We start from the raw sequence: 17,922 nt of genomic DNA, 5'->3' as shown, positions 1-17,922 counted from the left end.
TCTCATTTTAAGTTTCTTTATAACTAAGTTCAATCTTATGTCTTCAGAAGGTCTATCTCCTTAAGTTTATATAAACTGCTAATCTTTAAGCAGACAAATTTTAAGTTGTGAAAGAGTAATATTAGTATTTCAGAGGAAAAAGGAAACATCAAATTCAACCTCAGAATAAAAATGCTTGGATTTTATACTACAATATTTAAATGATACAGATATTAGTTAATAAAAATATATTTGTTCAGGAAATTATTACAAGTAACTTTGTCAATACTTTTTTTAAAATAAAATCAAGTTAGAAAATCCATGAAGCACCAATTTCTATAGAAATCATTTAATTATATCAACTTCAAATTTCCACATTATCTTTGATGGAAAGTTTTTTCTGTTCTCTTTATGATGTGTAATTTCATATACTTACTTCCTTTCCTAAGGGAAATACTTACTTGTTTCCATTCTTGGATAAAAATGATCTGTCACCATTGTTTGCTTTAAAGGTTTTTTTTTTTCAACACTGAATACTGAAAGAAAAATCAAGGCACAGGGGATTGCAGTCCAGCTGCTGTGGCATAAATCAATATTTAAAATGCACAATAGAGATTTTTCGTCCCTTGAAAGTAGGACTTTTATACACTTAATTTCTTGTTTTATTAACTTTATCTGAGAAGGACTTCACATTCAGCTTGGGTTTCTGTTTAAGTTTACTGGTCTGGTCGACAATGGGGTAACAGAACAGTCATGTAAACCACAGTTTAATGTTTGGTTCTTCTGCCCTACTGGAGTTGCAATAGCTATGGATTTCAAGAATGGACAGCAACCATATTCCTGGTTGAGTTGGTGAACACATTGCTTCCCTGGTGTCCACTTCAGCAAAAGGGTTTCTATTTTAAAGCCTCATTAAAGAAAAATATGAGAAATTTCCAAGAATTCATATGTAGAAAAGAATCACAATCCTCATTGTTGTAAAATACACTAATGAAGAAAAACTACATCTTCCTTTCTGCAAACACTTACTTACAGGATTGTATCCTTTGGCTATAATTGTGGATTGCTTAACCTCTCCCATGCATTTTATACCATAATTCAGGTACCAGAAGCTTCTGTCTTAAAACTGTCTTTTATCATTATATTCTATTCTTGGTTTCCAGCTGAGAATGGCATTCATTCTGAAGATACCCACCAAATGTGTTGATTTTGCCAAATGGGTCCCTGTATTCATTCCATCTTCAAATATCTACCGTGCGCCTTTGGTCCCCAGGGTGAAGTACTGCCCGGGTGCAGTAATAGCAGAATGACAATGTAAGTGTCAGGATGGTGGCATCATCACACTTAGACACCAGCAAACCCATTTCTTCTATATCTCACTACAGAGAAATTAAGGCTAAAGGTTAAAAGATGCGGTATATTAAATAATTCAAGCTATTAACCTGCAATCTGCACACCAATGGCAGCCTATTAAGTTTGCACTGCCGTCCTTCGTGTGTGGTGTTTACTGATGTTAAAGCATAATGCCTGTTTGCTTTACTTTTATTGCTACACAGTAATGTAGTGAGGAAGGAGGTTGAAAAAAAAGGTGACAGGACCTACGCAAGGGGACAATAAGAGCAGCAGACTCACTTGCATAAAGAAGATTGAAGCCTTCCCTCCCTCCCTCCATCTCTCGGTATAGGCCCCAGTGCACATCTGCGTCACTTACGAGGGAGGAGGAGGCGCTGAGGCAGAGAGAAAATTGTACTGTGAGGACCTTGACAGCTTCACGGCGGGCTTTTCCCTTTGCCTCCCTATATTTTTCTGGCATATTTATTTATTTTTTTTTCTTTTACAAACTGACTATCTAAAAATCACACCTTCTCGCACTGAAGAAAGCATTTGACTTTCTTATAGATACCCAGCTAACAGAACAATCTCCAAGAGAGGCCAGGGACAGGGGCGCAGGTGCACAGCGAAGGCTGGGGGTGCGCTTCTTGGCGACTTGGGGCTCTTTCTCTCTTTGCGCTTTCCAGGCACTGAACTCTGAGCTGCAAGGACAGGAGCACCGGCACCTTCCGGACTAAGGCTCTGCCAGGAGCGTCCCCCAGTGAGGTGTATCCAGCTGCGGCCACCTCCCGAGCTTCCCAGCGCGCAGACCTCCCTCTCTCGCGCATCTCCAGCCTCAGGGTCTTTTCTCCTGGCCATAACCACTGGGTCCCCCTGCGAATATCCCGGATTCTCAGCCCTTGCCGTCCCACTCCTGCCTCTGCGTCCGACCAGTGGTTCCCTCCCGCCCAGGACCACAGAACCCGATCTGAGCTGAGCCGCTTTGCCGCCAGCTCTCCGGTCTTGGCAGGACACGCATCCCGCTTGGACTGGTTTGGCTTCGGAGGTGCACGGGGGCGCATCTCGCCTTCTCCTCCTCCGCCCCCAGGTTTTGCTGTCCTCTCCTGTCTGCTAGTCAGCCTACTTCTGCGCCAGCTGCGGTCCTTTTGCCTTTCTTGCATAAACCATGTCAGGCTCTGGGAGAAAAGACTTCGATGTGAAGCACATCCTGCGACTCCGCTGGAAACTCTTCAGCCATCCTTCGCCGTCCCCAGGCAGCCCGGCGGGGGGCGGCTGCCTGCAACAGGACAGCAGCGGCAGCTTCGAGCACTGGGGACCCAGTCAGAGCCGCCTGCTCAAAAGCCAAGAGAGGGGCAGTGTGAGCACTTTCTGGAAGAAACCTTCCTCTTCCTCCTCTTCATCATCCTCCCCATCCTCTTCCTCCTCTTCCTTCAATCCACTGAATGGCACCCTGCTCCCAGTTGCTACCAGGCTGCAGCAAGGGGCTCCTGGACAAGGCACCCAGCAGCCAGCCAGGACTCTTTTCTACGTGGAGTCCCTAGAGGAGGAGGTGGTGCCAGGCATGGACTTTCCTGGACCACATGAAAAGGGGCTGGTCCTGCAAGAGCTCAAAGTGGAGCCAGCCAACTCCAGCCAGGCAACAGGTGAAGGATGTGGACACAGGTACAGTAAGTCCCCCCGGGGCATCTGGAACATTCCAATTTCCACTCATTTATCCTCTTATTCTCTTGTAATTAGTAAGTCTAAAACGTTCCAGGTTGAAAATTTGAGTGAAATTTCAGCCTGACTTTTATTAACCAAGTCAAAATCTCATTAAAAGTTTGGTCGTTAATTTCTATTGGTTCATACCTGTAACTATATATTTTTTCCTTTTACTAATTTTCATTCATAACTAAAAATTGAATACACATGCATTTTGGCAAATCTCCAAGTGGAATGATTCTTTTACTTCTCGTATTATATTGCTATTCCATCATCTTCTGTCATTATATCAATCATCCCATTATCTGGTGTCAGCTTAAATTGGCCTTAAACATCATCAAACTGCATTTTATATACTCACTTAGTAACTGACTTAGCATCAGCATTATTATCTAGGATCCCTGTGGTTTGAATCTGTATTCCAGGAATAATGAGATGGACAAAAAGCAAGGCCAATGGACAATAGCATTATTTTACTTCTGCTCCACCCCCAGACAGGGTTACTATTCCTTATGCCAACTTCTCTTTTTGTCTTTATACTTTTTGTTAACTTTTTTGTTATTGTTGTTGGAGATGTTGGGAATGGAACTCAGTGCCAGGTGCATGCCAGGCAAGCACTCTACCACTGAGCTGCACAACCAGACCCCCAGCCCACTTGTGTTCGCTTTTGCCTTTTTTCAGAGTAAGTCTTAGAATTAAAACTGTTGCTGATCCATTTTGCATGCTGCTGCTGTGATTTGCTCGCTTACTATTAGAAGTGTGGATGTCTAGTAAGCAGATGAACATTTATATCTAGTTTATTTCTCACATTGTACTTCATAAGTGTTCTGCTACTTAGAAGACATAGAAAATCTTTTCAACATAAAACTCTTGATTTTTACATTTTTAATAAATTGAGTCATTATTATTCTACACTATATCATTACTAGTTTGTGCATATAATGAGGATATGAAAGGATTTGCATTTAGATTCATATGATATCAGAATAAATTATCAAAGAAGAAATACAGAAAAAGTACAGCAAAGGGATAATGAATATGCTATAAAATATTAACTATCAAGAACAAATTAGAAATATAAACACTTCCAAATTTCATTTAATTGAAGCAGGGTATTATAAAGTTGAACAAGTTTTAAAAGAATATATGAAACAAAATACTATATGTAGGTACTATTTATGCTGACAAATGTGATGTTAGAGATACAGAAAATTTAACTATAATTGTATTATTATGAATGATGTGGATTTTTATTTTAAATTTAAGAATCGTGATGTATTTTAGTGTCATAGTAAGACCTTTAATATTAGATTATTATATTAAAAGAAGAAATTTAATTTTCAATTTTCAAGTATGTTCAAAGTTTTCTATATATAGGAGATCTAAATCAAAGTTTATTCAAAATAATTATAACTGAATACTATGAATATTATGAACCTATCCATTCACTTGATACTTATAATTTTTGAATTGTTAAAAGAAGACTTTTTAGGTTTTTAAATTGTCTTCAGTTGAAAAGATATAAGTGATTTGGGGGAGAGGGAAACTGTTCATAAATACTTAACAATGCATCTTATATATTTTCAAGGAAACTAATTTAGTCAAACATTTTCTAATTACTGCTTTAAAAGCAGTGATATTTTGTGAGTCAGCTCAGGAAAAAAAATACCATATATATGTGTATGTTTGTATGTATATGTGTGTGTACAGGTATATATGATGATTTTATAAGTATATAAAATCTATGTATATATTTTAAACATTATATATGTGCATATGAATATATGTGTGTGCATATGCAGATACATGAAACTTTGAATCTTCAAATCACCTGGAAATATCCGCCCTTCCAGGAATATTAATGTTTCATATTTAAAAAATAGTTTGCTGTTAGCACATGTAAGTCTGTGAGGCATGTTTGGCATCAACAATTTATGAAGACTTTCATAGGAGTTGGAGGATTTAAAAATACTAATGAATTACTGATTTAATGGATTATAATACATTTAAATATATAAAACTAAATTACTAGTAGCTCAATTAGGAACAAAACATTGATTAGACTTAGCTTACTTTAGAATATATTTCATTGTTTTTAATTCACAAATTTTTTTAAGTGATGAGAATTCTGAAAATAACACATGTACCAACCCAAATAATCTTTACTGTTGGAATCATGGTGCTTTATGGAATTCTGCATCTATAAGTATGGAAAATAATAACAATTTAATATATTGTAAGAGGAGGGTTCATTTCCCAGAAAAGACAGTAGTTCCAAAGTAAAATACTGTATGGAAATTTTTTGTAATTCACAAATGTATGCAAAATAACCAGAAAAGTGAATTCAACTTTTTTTTCTGTGACTACACATCTAGGAAAGCTACATAGTGCTTATGATGAAAAATGTGTACAACAATATCTAAATCTTATAATAATAACTTTTATTACACAGATCATTATTATATCATCAAAATGACATATTTAATATTTAGTATTTTCTTTTATCTATTCTGACTTCTTGATGATTTAATCCCTATATACAAAAAGGGGTTTGTTCCTTCTTTTTATTCATTTGGTCTTGCACTAGTTAGAAATATTGTTCCAGCAAGAATGAGGAGCTAAGCTGTTTAAACTTGTTGTTCGAACTACAGATGGAGTTAACTCAGAAGAAAGCTGCCCCCCTCTCAGAATTCTAGAAAGGTCTTACTACACATGGAGAAATGTAGCAGAAATACAGAAATAAACAAATTTACTGCCAAAATGCAACATTTAACTCATCTACCCTACACTACACCAACCCCCACTATAGTATCCCATCATGAACAAATATCTGTACTCTATTATCTTGATCACTGTATAGAATAAGAATATGTTTAGTTAGGTTGCTGATTTATGGTATTATTTTTTCTACTTTCCTCTCCAAACTTGGGTTAGAAAGTATGTGATTCCCTGGATATTCATATGTGTAAGGTGGATATTTTGTCCAAAATACCATATGCAATAAAGAAACCAAAGAGTAATATTTAAATTATTGTAGTTTACAGTGATGTGAGAGAAGATGTTTCCTGTTTTAACTGTTTACTATTTTCAATTTCAAATTCTGAAGAGTACAGTTATCAGATTCCATGGTTTTAGTTGCTAAACATAAACTATATTTCCAGATTTGCATCTAAACTTACACATCCCCCAACCTCTGGCCTCATGCCTACACCTTTCTGTCTGACATCTCAGATAGATGTACAGGGACTATTTCACTGAAATGTGTACAAAATTGTGTTTCTAATCTCCTTTCCATTCTTATTCAATATCCTCTCTCAGGGAATACTGCTCCATGCAGTAGGTTGTATAAGCAACATATTTGTCAACCTCCTATTTTGCCCTATTTCAATATTCCATAAAACCCTGCCATTTGACTTAGAGAGTCTCCTTTGTGTCATCCCACATCTCTTCATCTCAATTTTTTGCACCCAATCTAAGTTACCATACTTTTTAGCAAAACTGTTATTTTTTCCACCTATTCTCCATCTTGCCTCCTGTAATTCATTCTCTGCACAGAAATCAATGAAAATGATAAAAGGAAAAGCTGAATCATTGTTCTACTTCCTTGCTCCCCTCTCCAAAGAGTGTTTACCACTCCCTTATCACAATATGCACCATGGAACATTCCCTGATCACAATGTGTACCACAGACATCTTGGCCCTTCTCCTCTGTGGGCCCTTTCTCATCAAAATTCCCACTGGTCTCTAAATTCCAGACTCTGCCCATCTATTCAATTTTTCACTGCCCCTGGGCTTCACAAATTTGCTTTTTCTCCTCATACACTGGTTCCCCTTCCTTCAACCAACTCTTTCCTGAGTTTACCACAATTCATCATGGAGATGTCTTGAATAAAAACACTGTACCATTCTAAGGGAATTATTTCTTGATCCCCCAAACAAATTTTATCTCCTGTTTTATGTTCTTAGTGTAAATTCTCTATCCTTTTCTTCAACTCTTATTAAAGCTCATGTCACATGTTAATTTCTATGTTGATTTGTCTCTAAGTAAAATTGCCAAGTAGAGAGGACTATCTGTTGCTCTTCACCTTATCCCTAACAATAGAGCAAGTAATTACTCAATGAAAACTGTTGAATGAACAAATATTTGCCATAATAATATTTAAAAACATGATTAATAACATGATTTTTGCCAGATTGCATATTGAATATATTATGTAAGCTAAAATTTATAACGCTCTATTATCCTGATACAATTATGAATCTCTTTGGTATAGTAACTTGGGTATTATATAAATAGACTACTATTACATAAAACAGAACTAGAAGAAATGATATCTTCTTAGGAAAGAAATTATTTTATAAATTAAGATTAGTTTATCAATATTTCATAGTGTTCTACCCCCAAATTCCACAATTTCTTGGCACTGTATCCTCTGAGCAAGTTTGCTTTAGGCAAACTAAGAGTATAAGGAAAAAGAAATAGAACCTCAAAGCTGGTTTTGCAGGCATTCAAACCCCAGGTCTATCTGTAAGAAACTTGTGAATATCATATAGCAATAAGATGAAAAACAATTAAAACCTTTATTTATAACAAAAAATGCAGATTAAAGGACAATATTCCAGTTTTCATATATGTTTCTAATGAATATTTTATAAACTCTATTATTAGTAACCCTAAGGTATTATCTTAAATTATTTAGGAAAATTAAAGAAAATCTCCCTATGTAATCAAAATAAGTATTTGATTAACACAAAATATAATTTTGTTCAGACTTTGTATTTATTTTTCCATAATTTGTGTCTATGTAGACTAGAAGTTTGTAAGAGCTACAAGTTGAATTTCCTTGGCTTTGAACAAGAACTCTCAAAGAATGTACAGAAAACTGATCTATATATTATTAATTAAGTTTTGCAACAGTTAAACCAGTATCAAGTTATTGACCAATATATCACATTATTGATTTATCATACCATCTAAAATAATTTTAGGTATTTTTGTAGTCATTGTACAAAGCAAATGCCCTGGAATTTACATATTTGTTTATTAAATAATAATTAACTGATCTTTTTTAAATTTAAGGTACATTATTTAAATCTTTGAAGAAAAAACTGATGAAGACACAGATGATTTGAGCATAATTAAACATGGTTTGAAGATCTTGAAATTCAAATATTGAATGACGCACTAAATGGGTTTGATGCCTCCTAATTTTAGTGATTTGGGGACAGGATATGAAAATAGGCTTATAGAAATGTTAAAGAAAGCTTGGTTATTGTACAATTGTCCCAAGAGAATGATGTGCTATGATTTTAGGACCCTAAGAGAAATGAATTTTGAATGTAACATCTGTAAAGCAGATCATTGAACTAATAGATCCTAATAGAAATAGTGATTTTAAGAAATGATCTGAAATTATTCAATAACAATGAAGATGGAATTAATATTAATTATAAATTGTTCTTTCTCATTTTTAGGTGAATGAGAAAATATTATAAGATTATTCACAAAAAAGTATGTTATATTTAGAGAGATAAGGATGATGGACCATTCCTAATTGACAGTAATAAATGAGACGACAGTGAAGTAGAACCTTTACAGGAGTAGAACTGTCCATTTAGAATTGTGTACACACTGAAGATATTTTTCAAACTGAGAATAAAATATTTTCTAGATATAGAATTTTTGAAATAATTCATTAGCAACAGGTAAGTTCTATAAGAAATGTCAAAAGAAAGAATCCAGACACAATGAAAATGATATGACACACAATAAATATACAAAAGAATTAAGAACACCACACAAAGCAATAGTATGGTTTAAAAAAACTCATAATATTTTTTCTTATTTAAGTCCGGAAGACTCATAATATAATTAATTTTGGATTCATAACATAATTAATGTAGGATTGACCAGAGTGAATAATGTGCTATGATCTTAAGACCCTAGGTGAAATGAATTTTGAATATAACACCTGTAAAGCTGATCATTTTAACTAACAGATCCTAACAGAAATAGTGATTTTAAAAAATGATCTGAAAAAGAAGACTATGGTATTAGACTTTAACCACATGCATGAAATAAATATGTGGTAATAACAGAATTCAGATTTGGAGGAGAGAAATCAATGTATAGTGTTTTAAAGTAAATGTGTATTGATACATCACTTAAAGGTAGTCTAAGGATATGTTATAAATCCTAAAGTAATCACTAAAATTTAAAAAGTGATAAGTATTTAATAAATCAAGAAAGAGGACAGGGAAAATGATTCTGTAAAAATCATTCAATTAATCTAAAAAAGAGAAGAAATGATAACAACGAAAAGATGCAACAAATAGAAAACACATAGCACAAATGACAATCTGACTCTTAACCAGTACCTATAGTAAATGTAGCAGTCTGCACCTCCACAATTAAAATACAGATAATATCAGATTGGGCAATTAAAGCCTAACCATTACACTGTTTACAGAAAATGTAATTTAAATTTAAATATACAAAGCTGATTAAAAGTAAAAGAATAAAATTATTTGACTTGCTAATATTAAACAAAGAAAGTCAGGGTCGACATATTAATAGCAAAGTACTTCTCAAACCAAAGAGTCTCTGTCCAACAAAGGGAATCTATTCAGTTCTTATCGCTAGATTATCAGGTTGAAAAAATAAGGGTGTTCCTTCTAAGGTCAGGAAAAAGATGAAGATGTATTCTTTCACCACTTCTACTCAGCATTACATTCAAGATATAGTAAGCTCCGTAAAACAAAGATAAATGAAAAGCATATATTTTAGAAACAACCAAATAGAACTATTTCATTTATAGACAAATTGATCACGTACATAGAAATGAAGAAATAAATTTATTTTCAGACATAATTGTCCAGGGAATTTTTAATGGAATGGTAATAGTATTAATACAATAAGAAGAACTTAGGAATATATAGTACACAGGATATGAAGACTCATAGATTGAAAATAACAAAACCAAGTGGCAAGAAATTGGAGTCTCAAAGAGTGACAGTTATACCATATTCATGAATCAGAAAACTCACTATAATTAAGTTGTCAAGTATCCTCCAGTTGATTTATAGTTCTAATAATTCCCCCCAGAAAGTCTGTATAAGCCATTTTTGGTACAAATTGACAAGATTATCCTAAAAATCCACCCCCCACACACACACACATTTGAAGGATCTGGAATAAACCAAACCATTTTGAAAAAGATAACCTAATTTAAGGACTAACAATCCTGATTTTCAGACTTGTTATGAAGCTATATTAATTAAGATAATGTTGTATCAGTATTGGAACATATTTTGTTACTAGTTATGTAGTAAAATAATATTCTACCATAAAAAGAATAAACATTATTCAACACTAAGATTGAGTGAGAAAAAAATATTATAGTGAGGCAAAAGCTCACTGGATGGAGTATTTCTTCCATAGCATTCATCCACTTTAAGTCAGATAGTTTTATTTCTTCAATTCTATGTCGATGATCAATTTGACTCAAATGAAATAGTTCTATTTGTTTCTAAAAATATGTTATCTATGTATTGATTATCTATGCTTTGAATAAAAGTTTAATTCTAACTTACTTCACATCATATATTGAAGTCAAACACTTCTTGAATTTGATGTACAATCCAAGAAGTCAGCCGCTGGCATTCGCCTTGCAGAACCTGATGCTAAAATATGTGCCTTGAGTTTTCTGTGCCTTCCTCTTGGCAGCTGATGAGAAAGAAGAGAAGGCAGAATAGTTTTACATAAGAAGCTCTGCACAGCAAGAGGAGAAGGCTTTGCCACATAACCACAAGGGATCTCTACCTTTTATTTTCATTGCCAATGCTGGCAGTGCATCTGGGGAGCAGGGATACTGCCATGAGCTTTACCTCATGGCTCAGAAATGAATGAGCTGTGCTATCCAATGCTGACTCCTCTTAGTGTTTTATCAGAGGACTTGGAAACACTACTAAATAAAAATTTTCCTACAGAGAGAAAGAGTTCATTTTTCACTCTATCATTTTGTCTTAATGGTTATAAAATATTTAGATTTAATTATTCTAATGACTTTTGAATAGCCTGTGGTTTTTAAACTGATTTTTTAATGGAAGAATTCTTTCCACTGTAAAGTTGAACATGTATTCCTATAGAAGCTCTCAAAACACAAGTTAAAATCTTTTCTGAATGTATTTTTTGTTGTTGTTTTTACAAAATAGATGCACATTTTGGACTTTTAACTCACATTGAAGACTGACTTATATCGGTTCTTATCCTATGTCCTCTCACATTTCATGTAGTTCATACAAAATTTAGTCTAAGTATGAAAAGTTACTTCATATTCATCAATAAATTCTGGAAAAAAATTATAATGACACAAATTTAAAATATATAATGTATAAATATCAATAATTCTTTGTAGTTTGTATTTTTATGATAATAATATTGTTTGCTTTATTCTAATATGTTGTCATACAGTTGCAGGATATGATAGAAAGAAAACTTGCTTAATAATTAGAAAATTTATAATTCTAGAGTAAAATCTGCCTGTTTAGGAAAATGTCACCATTTAGTCATATGGATTGTTCTTAATCTTTTTTTCTACTGGAATATGATAGAAAGACACAAAAAATGCATCATTTTAAAATTCTTTCTATCTTGTTACCATTAAAAATGACTATGGCTCTATCATTGATTCTACTTGCTTGCTAGCATAACCACATGAATTGAGCTGTACTTTAGCTATTTAAGGTTTGAATTCAAATCTATTCTAAACACTTTAGTTATATGGTGGGACAAATATACCCCAAGGAAACACTAAATATTCTTTCACTTAGTGAAAACTATTTTTAACTGGTTTCTTTCTCTTTTCCAAGACAAATATGCCAGGCTACTGGGATACAAGAAGGTCCAGTAAAGGTTCAGAGTGAAAATTTTGTACTAAAAAATTAACAGGTAATTATTTACAGAAATTAAACTTGTGATATACCAAAATATACATATCAAAGGAGATGTTCAAAGTAGAGGAAGTCTCCATAAGGGACTTAATGAAATTCAGTTCAATCTAAATATGTTCAGTTATTAAGAAGTGGAAAAACTGTCAAGTATATTAGCATGAACATGTGTAAAAATCAGGAGTTTGGCTTGCTGACTAAATCATATTCGAACAAGGAGGGGCCTTCTTGATCTTATTAAGGACTTTAGATTTTACTTACAATAAGGATGAAACAATGATGTTCCTGATGAAACTCTAACTTTGGTCAATCTTTCTGTTATAGCATGGAAGATGGACAAGAGAAAAGAAAGGTGTTGAAACTGAATTTAAAAAGCACATTAAAATGTTTAGATAAGAGTCTTAATGAGGAACTATTATTTTAAAAAGGAGTAGAAAAAAGACTTTGGAAAATAAAATACCACAATTGATCCCAGCGACTTGGGAGGACGAGGCGAGGCAAGAGGTTGGCAATTTCAAAGCCAGCCTCAGCAACTTAGTGAGTCCTTAAGTAAACTAGTGAGAACCTATCACAAAATAAAAAGGGGCTGGGTGTGTGGCTTAGTGGTTAAGTACTCATGGGTTAAATTCCTGGTACCAAAACAACAACAGTAAACATAAAAAGAAAACAAATATTTTCAATTAATTAAAGGATTATTTGTAAAAAAGGGAGAAGTGAAAGGGTTCCTACAAGTTTGGATATGAAAATGAGATTTTTCCTTCTTGTTGTTTGGTTGTTATTGTTGTTCTATGAAGAGAACAATGCAAGAGATTGGAAGGTAGGAAACAGTTTGATTTTATACAATCTGAAGCTGATAACTGACATACATTTATATTGTTCAGGCAGAATAGCTGGACTAGAGTAAAGAAATAATAGAAATAAAAATTTAGGAAACTGTATTTAGAAAGTGAGTTGAGATTTAAGATTCCACATGAAGAATAGACATGGAAAGCTGGGTGCAGTGATGCACATTTGTAATCTTAGGGACTTGGAAGACTGGGGCAGGAGGATCTCAAATTATAGGCCAGTCTTAGCAAGTTATTGAAACCCTTTGTCAAAATAGAAAATAAAAGGACTAGGGATGCAAATCAGTCATAAATCACCTCTGGGTATTATCCCCCAGTTCAGAAAAAAAATACCAGACCTGGACATTGAAAACATAAAATACGTGGTCATTACAGGACTTGTGGTATTGCTCAGTGATAGAGTACCTGTAGAATACCTGTCCTGGATTTGATCCCTACTACTACTTTCCCCTCTAAAAACAAATAAACCAGCAAAAATTTGTGGAAATGAGATTGACATTGGGATGATATGGCATTCTAGAAACTGAGAGCAAAATATATTTTTTGATGAGTTGTCTATCAAAGATTGAATATGCCCAGGATTATAGTTGGAATTAAAGGAGTGTTGATGTCTTTGATGGATTAGAATGCAAACTGATAGCAATGTGAGGTGCATTACACAAACAAGTCACTTGAGTCTTCAAAACAAAAATGATTTTTTTTTCCTGATCATAAAAATAGGTTTATAGTATAGTCATAGAGAGGAGAATAGGAATATCCTACCCATGGAAAGGTTACAAGTGAGATAGTATTATGTATGAAGAACTTTTAAATGGGACAATGCAACTTTCAGACTGACAATCTCAACAAATCAACTAAGTTAAAAATATAAAGCTTTATATAAATTAATTTAGGAAATAACAGAATGAAAAACAAAGCTTACAGTTTGTGTGATGGTCAAAGATGCTTAGATTAAGGAGCACAAGTATGATTAGAAAGGTAAAGTCAGTGATGAAAAATTGGTATAGATGGATCTATTATTCAAGGCCTCTTTAGAGGGCTTCATTATAACCACATATCTCACCAAGTAGTTGAGATATTTTTGCAAATGTTAAAGAGGGTATGTGTTGTCATTTTGAATAGGCTTAGGACCAGCTATGACATCTGTGGAGTTCAAAACAAAACTAAAACTCATTGCTTCTTTTTGAAAAAAATTCAGTATTTAGAGGCAGTAGAACATAGAAGTAAGCATGAGGGCCCTTCTGATCATAAATATTTTTGTGTCTGCACATGTCCAAACTCTTTAACTGACCTTGAAGAGAATTGTGATTATAGCACACTGTGCTAAAATAATAACCTTTCATCACAGTATTAGGAGAAAGATGGATCTGGGAAACCCAAGAAATGAAAAAAATCACTTCTGGTTGGAAGAGTTACATCTTGAATGAGTTTCAGTAAATAGAATTTATAAATATATATTTATAAATATATATAATATATAATTATTAAGCTGTTAAATATTTATTTATACATATGCTTTTATAATATATTAATTTGGGATAATAAATAACTGTCAATAGATTACAATACCTCTGAAACATTCAACACATTATTTATTTTAAAAGAAAGGTGATTAGAGTGCTGGAATTATGGCTCCAGAGTTATGTGCGCTCAGCTAGCACACATGAGGCACTAGGTTTGATCCTCAGCACCGCACTTAAAAACATAATAATAAACGCCTTAAAAAAAAGGTGATTAGAAACCAAGAAGGTCATACAAAAGCTTAGTCCTTGGGTCTCAGGGAAGTTGACAATAATGGAAATATTTATGGACTGTCATAATTCTACTTCAAAATATTTTTTCAATATTAAAACATACTCCTATAATTGTCTATGTGAATATCAACACATGAATTAAATAATTCCTATTTCTATTTCTTTAGAGAAAAATATATGGGTGTAGGTTTAAATTTCCTTTGGATTTATTCATTATGCACTAGGTTGGAGAATTAAATTGGTGTAAAACCTAGCAAAAGAGAAGGGGAGGTGATGAAAAGTCATCACTGTACCCAAGGATGCCTGCCACATTAACATGTTTACCTCTGGCAAATAAAAGCCTTGTCACAATGTCAGGTAGGATTCCTCTTATCATTTGTTACTGATTTCAGTTATCTTTTATTGAGAGGTAAAGTATAACTTTTCCTTTTAAAACATATATTTCATTAAAATGTGCAGATAAACAACTAAATGAATAAATGTTGGCAATTATTTGGACTTTGGATTTTTAGATAAATAACTCTGGCAGTTAATATTTGTAAAGAAGGTTGCTGCAAAGTATCAGAGCTTTATTTTGTTATTATCAAATGGCAATTTAGAAAAATGTGGGCAAATCTTAAATGTTCAATAAGAAATATCTAAAATCCTTAAAGCCCCATTACAAAAATATTTCTACTTACAAATTCTGGGATTTAAGATCATGGTCAGATTTCAGATGAACACTGAGTTTTTAGATGATTTTATAACAGCTGGTATACTATATATTAATTTTTCCATTTTAATTTATACATGTTACATAGGGATAAAGTACAATACAATCTTAGATCACTGTAAGAAAGTATATTTGTTTCTACCCAAATGCAACATCCAAAATAATCTGAAAAAGAAAAATAATAAGTAAAGACAATCAAATATAGTTGTTATTAAATGCTAGCAGTTATTTTGTCACTATAAAAAGGCAAGACATCAAAGAAAGTCACAAATACAATATGGATGAATGTATATAATATACAACATATATATATATATATAATATTATGCATGATATCTATTTATATTTATAGAAATATTTGGAGTATATGTAACCAAAACAATGTTAATTATATTGAAAAAATATAAAGGGCCTTTATATCAAAAAGGGTTTACTGTGCAAATTAAAGATATGTCATATTAACTTTGGTACTTTGGTTAATATTAATTTTTAAGGTGAAAACTTCTTGTGACATAAGAATAAAATGATAACACCACAAAAAACATTCAAAATACTTCAGAATTTTTAAAAGAAGCAGATTGAGAAGTGAAATGATTATTTCAATATCATCCATATGTTCAGTAGTATATGTAGTTACCAAACCAACTTTTAAAAAGGTCAACTAGTGTACTAGGTCAAATAGAAAATTATTTTAACATAAAAAATTGAAAGTATTTGACAAATGACTTTTTATATTTATGATCTAACAAACTAAATCTTAATAATTCAAAGATTTTAACAATTAAATCTCTTCTGTAAAAATAAATTAATAGATATGCTATTTTACATAATCAATATATTGAATTATATATAGATTATAGTAATTTAAATTAACAGAAAAAAGAATGCTTTAAATTTAAACTGTGCAATTAGTTTACAGCTAATTGCAGAATTAAGAATTTAAGAAAAAATAACTACCACAATGAGACTTTAGTTCATACCTGTAAGAATTTATTGTTTTAGCCAATTTTGTGTCACTGTGCTAACAAGAATAACTTAGAGGAGTATTAAAGCTCTTATGACCCAATCATTTCTCCTCTGAACCTTCTTGCATTGTCTCACAGATGAGATTTTGGGGGACACTTCACATCCAAACTATAACAATGCACCACTTGCCTACAGTTACCACCTAGTCGGTACATTTAAACTAGAATTGATTGATAAGGTTACAGCTCTAACAATACAATCATTTTACCTCCATACTTCTTGCATTAACACAGTAGCTTTGGGGACACACCTCTTACCCAAGCCATAACAGCTATTACCAAAATGACTAAAGGTAACAAGTACTGCTAAGGATCTAGAGAAAAGGGATCCCCAGAAACTGTCATTGTGAATATAAATTTGACAATCATTATAGAAAATTGTGTGGATGCTCTACAAAGACTTAAAATATACATATCATTCAGCAATCCCACTGTTAGGTACATATCTAGAGGGTATGAAATTATGATACACATGATATACCTGCACTCCAGGGTTCCTGAAGCATTATTCACAGTGTACGCAGTATGGAATGAACCACGGTATCCACTGGGGGTAAATGGATAAAGAAAATGTAGTACATATACATAATGGTATGCTATTATTTACCCTTTATCTAGAAGAAATCTTTCATGTAACAACATGGATGAACCAAAGAACATTATGCAAAGTGAAATAAGTGAGGAACATAAAAACACTTATATGTGGAATAAAAAAGCTGATCTCAGAAAACAGAGTAAAATGGTGACTATAAGATGCTTTGAAGAAATTGAAGGATGTTCATCAAAGGACACAAAATCTCAGAGAATAGGTTCAAGAGATCTATTGTATAGCATGGTGACTGCAGTTTATAATAAACATATTGTGGTACTTGAAAATAAGTAAATGAGTACTATTCTCACCACAAAATTAGATAATGCATATATGAAATAGTTTTTTTAACCATTCCACAATGTACACATATAAAAAATATCATGTGTAAATGTATATATATATATATATATATATATATATATATTTCTTTAAAAATTTTCAAGTAATAAAAAGAGATATAGAAAACAATGACTTCCTGCATTTTAACAAAAAGAGAGAGAGAGAAATAAAAAATTAGAAAAGAAAATACCCAAAGAGTCTAAAAATGAAATTGATAAAAATGTTTTCAAAAATAATGATATAGGAAGTCTGGGGCTGTAGCTCAGTGGCAGAATGCTTGCCAAGCATGTGTGAGGCACTGAGTTTGATCCTTAGCACCACAAAAAAATAAATAAAGGCATTCTGTCCATTTACAAATACAAAAACAATGACAGGAAAATATGCCTAACAACCTGGTCATTTAAAAATATGTAAAACTCTGGCAGTCCTGATAGAAATGAAGAAAATGTATTTTATAAATAAGTAGATCTACAGAGCCACATATAAATAAAACTATGCAAATAGAGAATATTATGTAAACAACGTGTCAACAAACTTCCAAGTGCATTGCTTTCTAATGAAATAAGTGTATATTATCAAATACATCCACAATAAAGGGAGAAAGTATAGACTTTCATAGTTTTATAAATTGTTAATAGATAGTATAAGTAATACACAAATATGTAAAGTACATGGCCCAAGTTATATATCTCTG

At 32.7% G+C, this 17,922-nt stretch overlaps 1 protein-coding gene across 2 annotated transcripts in view; it reads left to right on the top strand.

Annotated features, from left to right (window-relative positions):
- The first annotated feature begins 2,476 nt into the window (after window positions 1-2,476).
- The window catches only part of Klhl1 (kelch like family member 1), a 392,360-nt gene continuing 376,914 nt past the window's right edge, over window positions 2,477-17,922 (top strand). For both annotated transcript variants that reach the window (XM_077792806.1, XM_077792803.1), the window contains exon 1: window positions 2,477-2,973. In XM_077792806.1, coding sequence (XP_077648932.1) covers window positions 2,477-2,973 — 497 coding nt within the window. The remainder of the gene's footprint in view (window positions 2,974-17,922) is intronic.

The sequence above is a fragment of the Urocitellus parryii genome, chromosome 2, assembly GCF_045843805.1.
Source record: "Urocitellus parryii isolate mUroPar1 chromosome 2, mUroPar1.hap1, whole genome shotgun sequence".
Lineage (NCBI taxonomy): Eukaryota > Metazoa > Chordata > Mammalia > Rodentia > Sciuridae > Urocitellus > Urocitellus parryii.
This window is presented reverse-complemented; position numbering and strand designations above follow the sequence as displayed.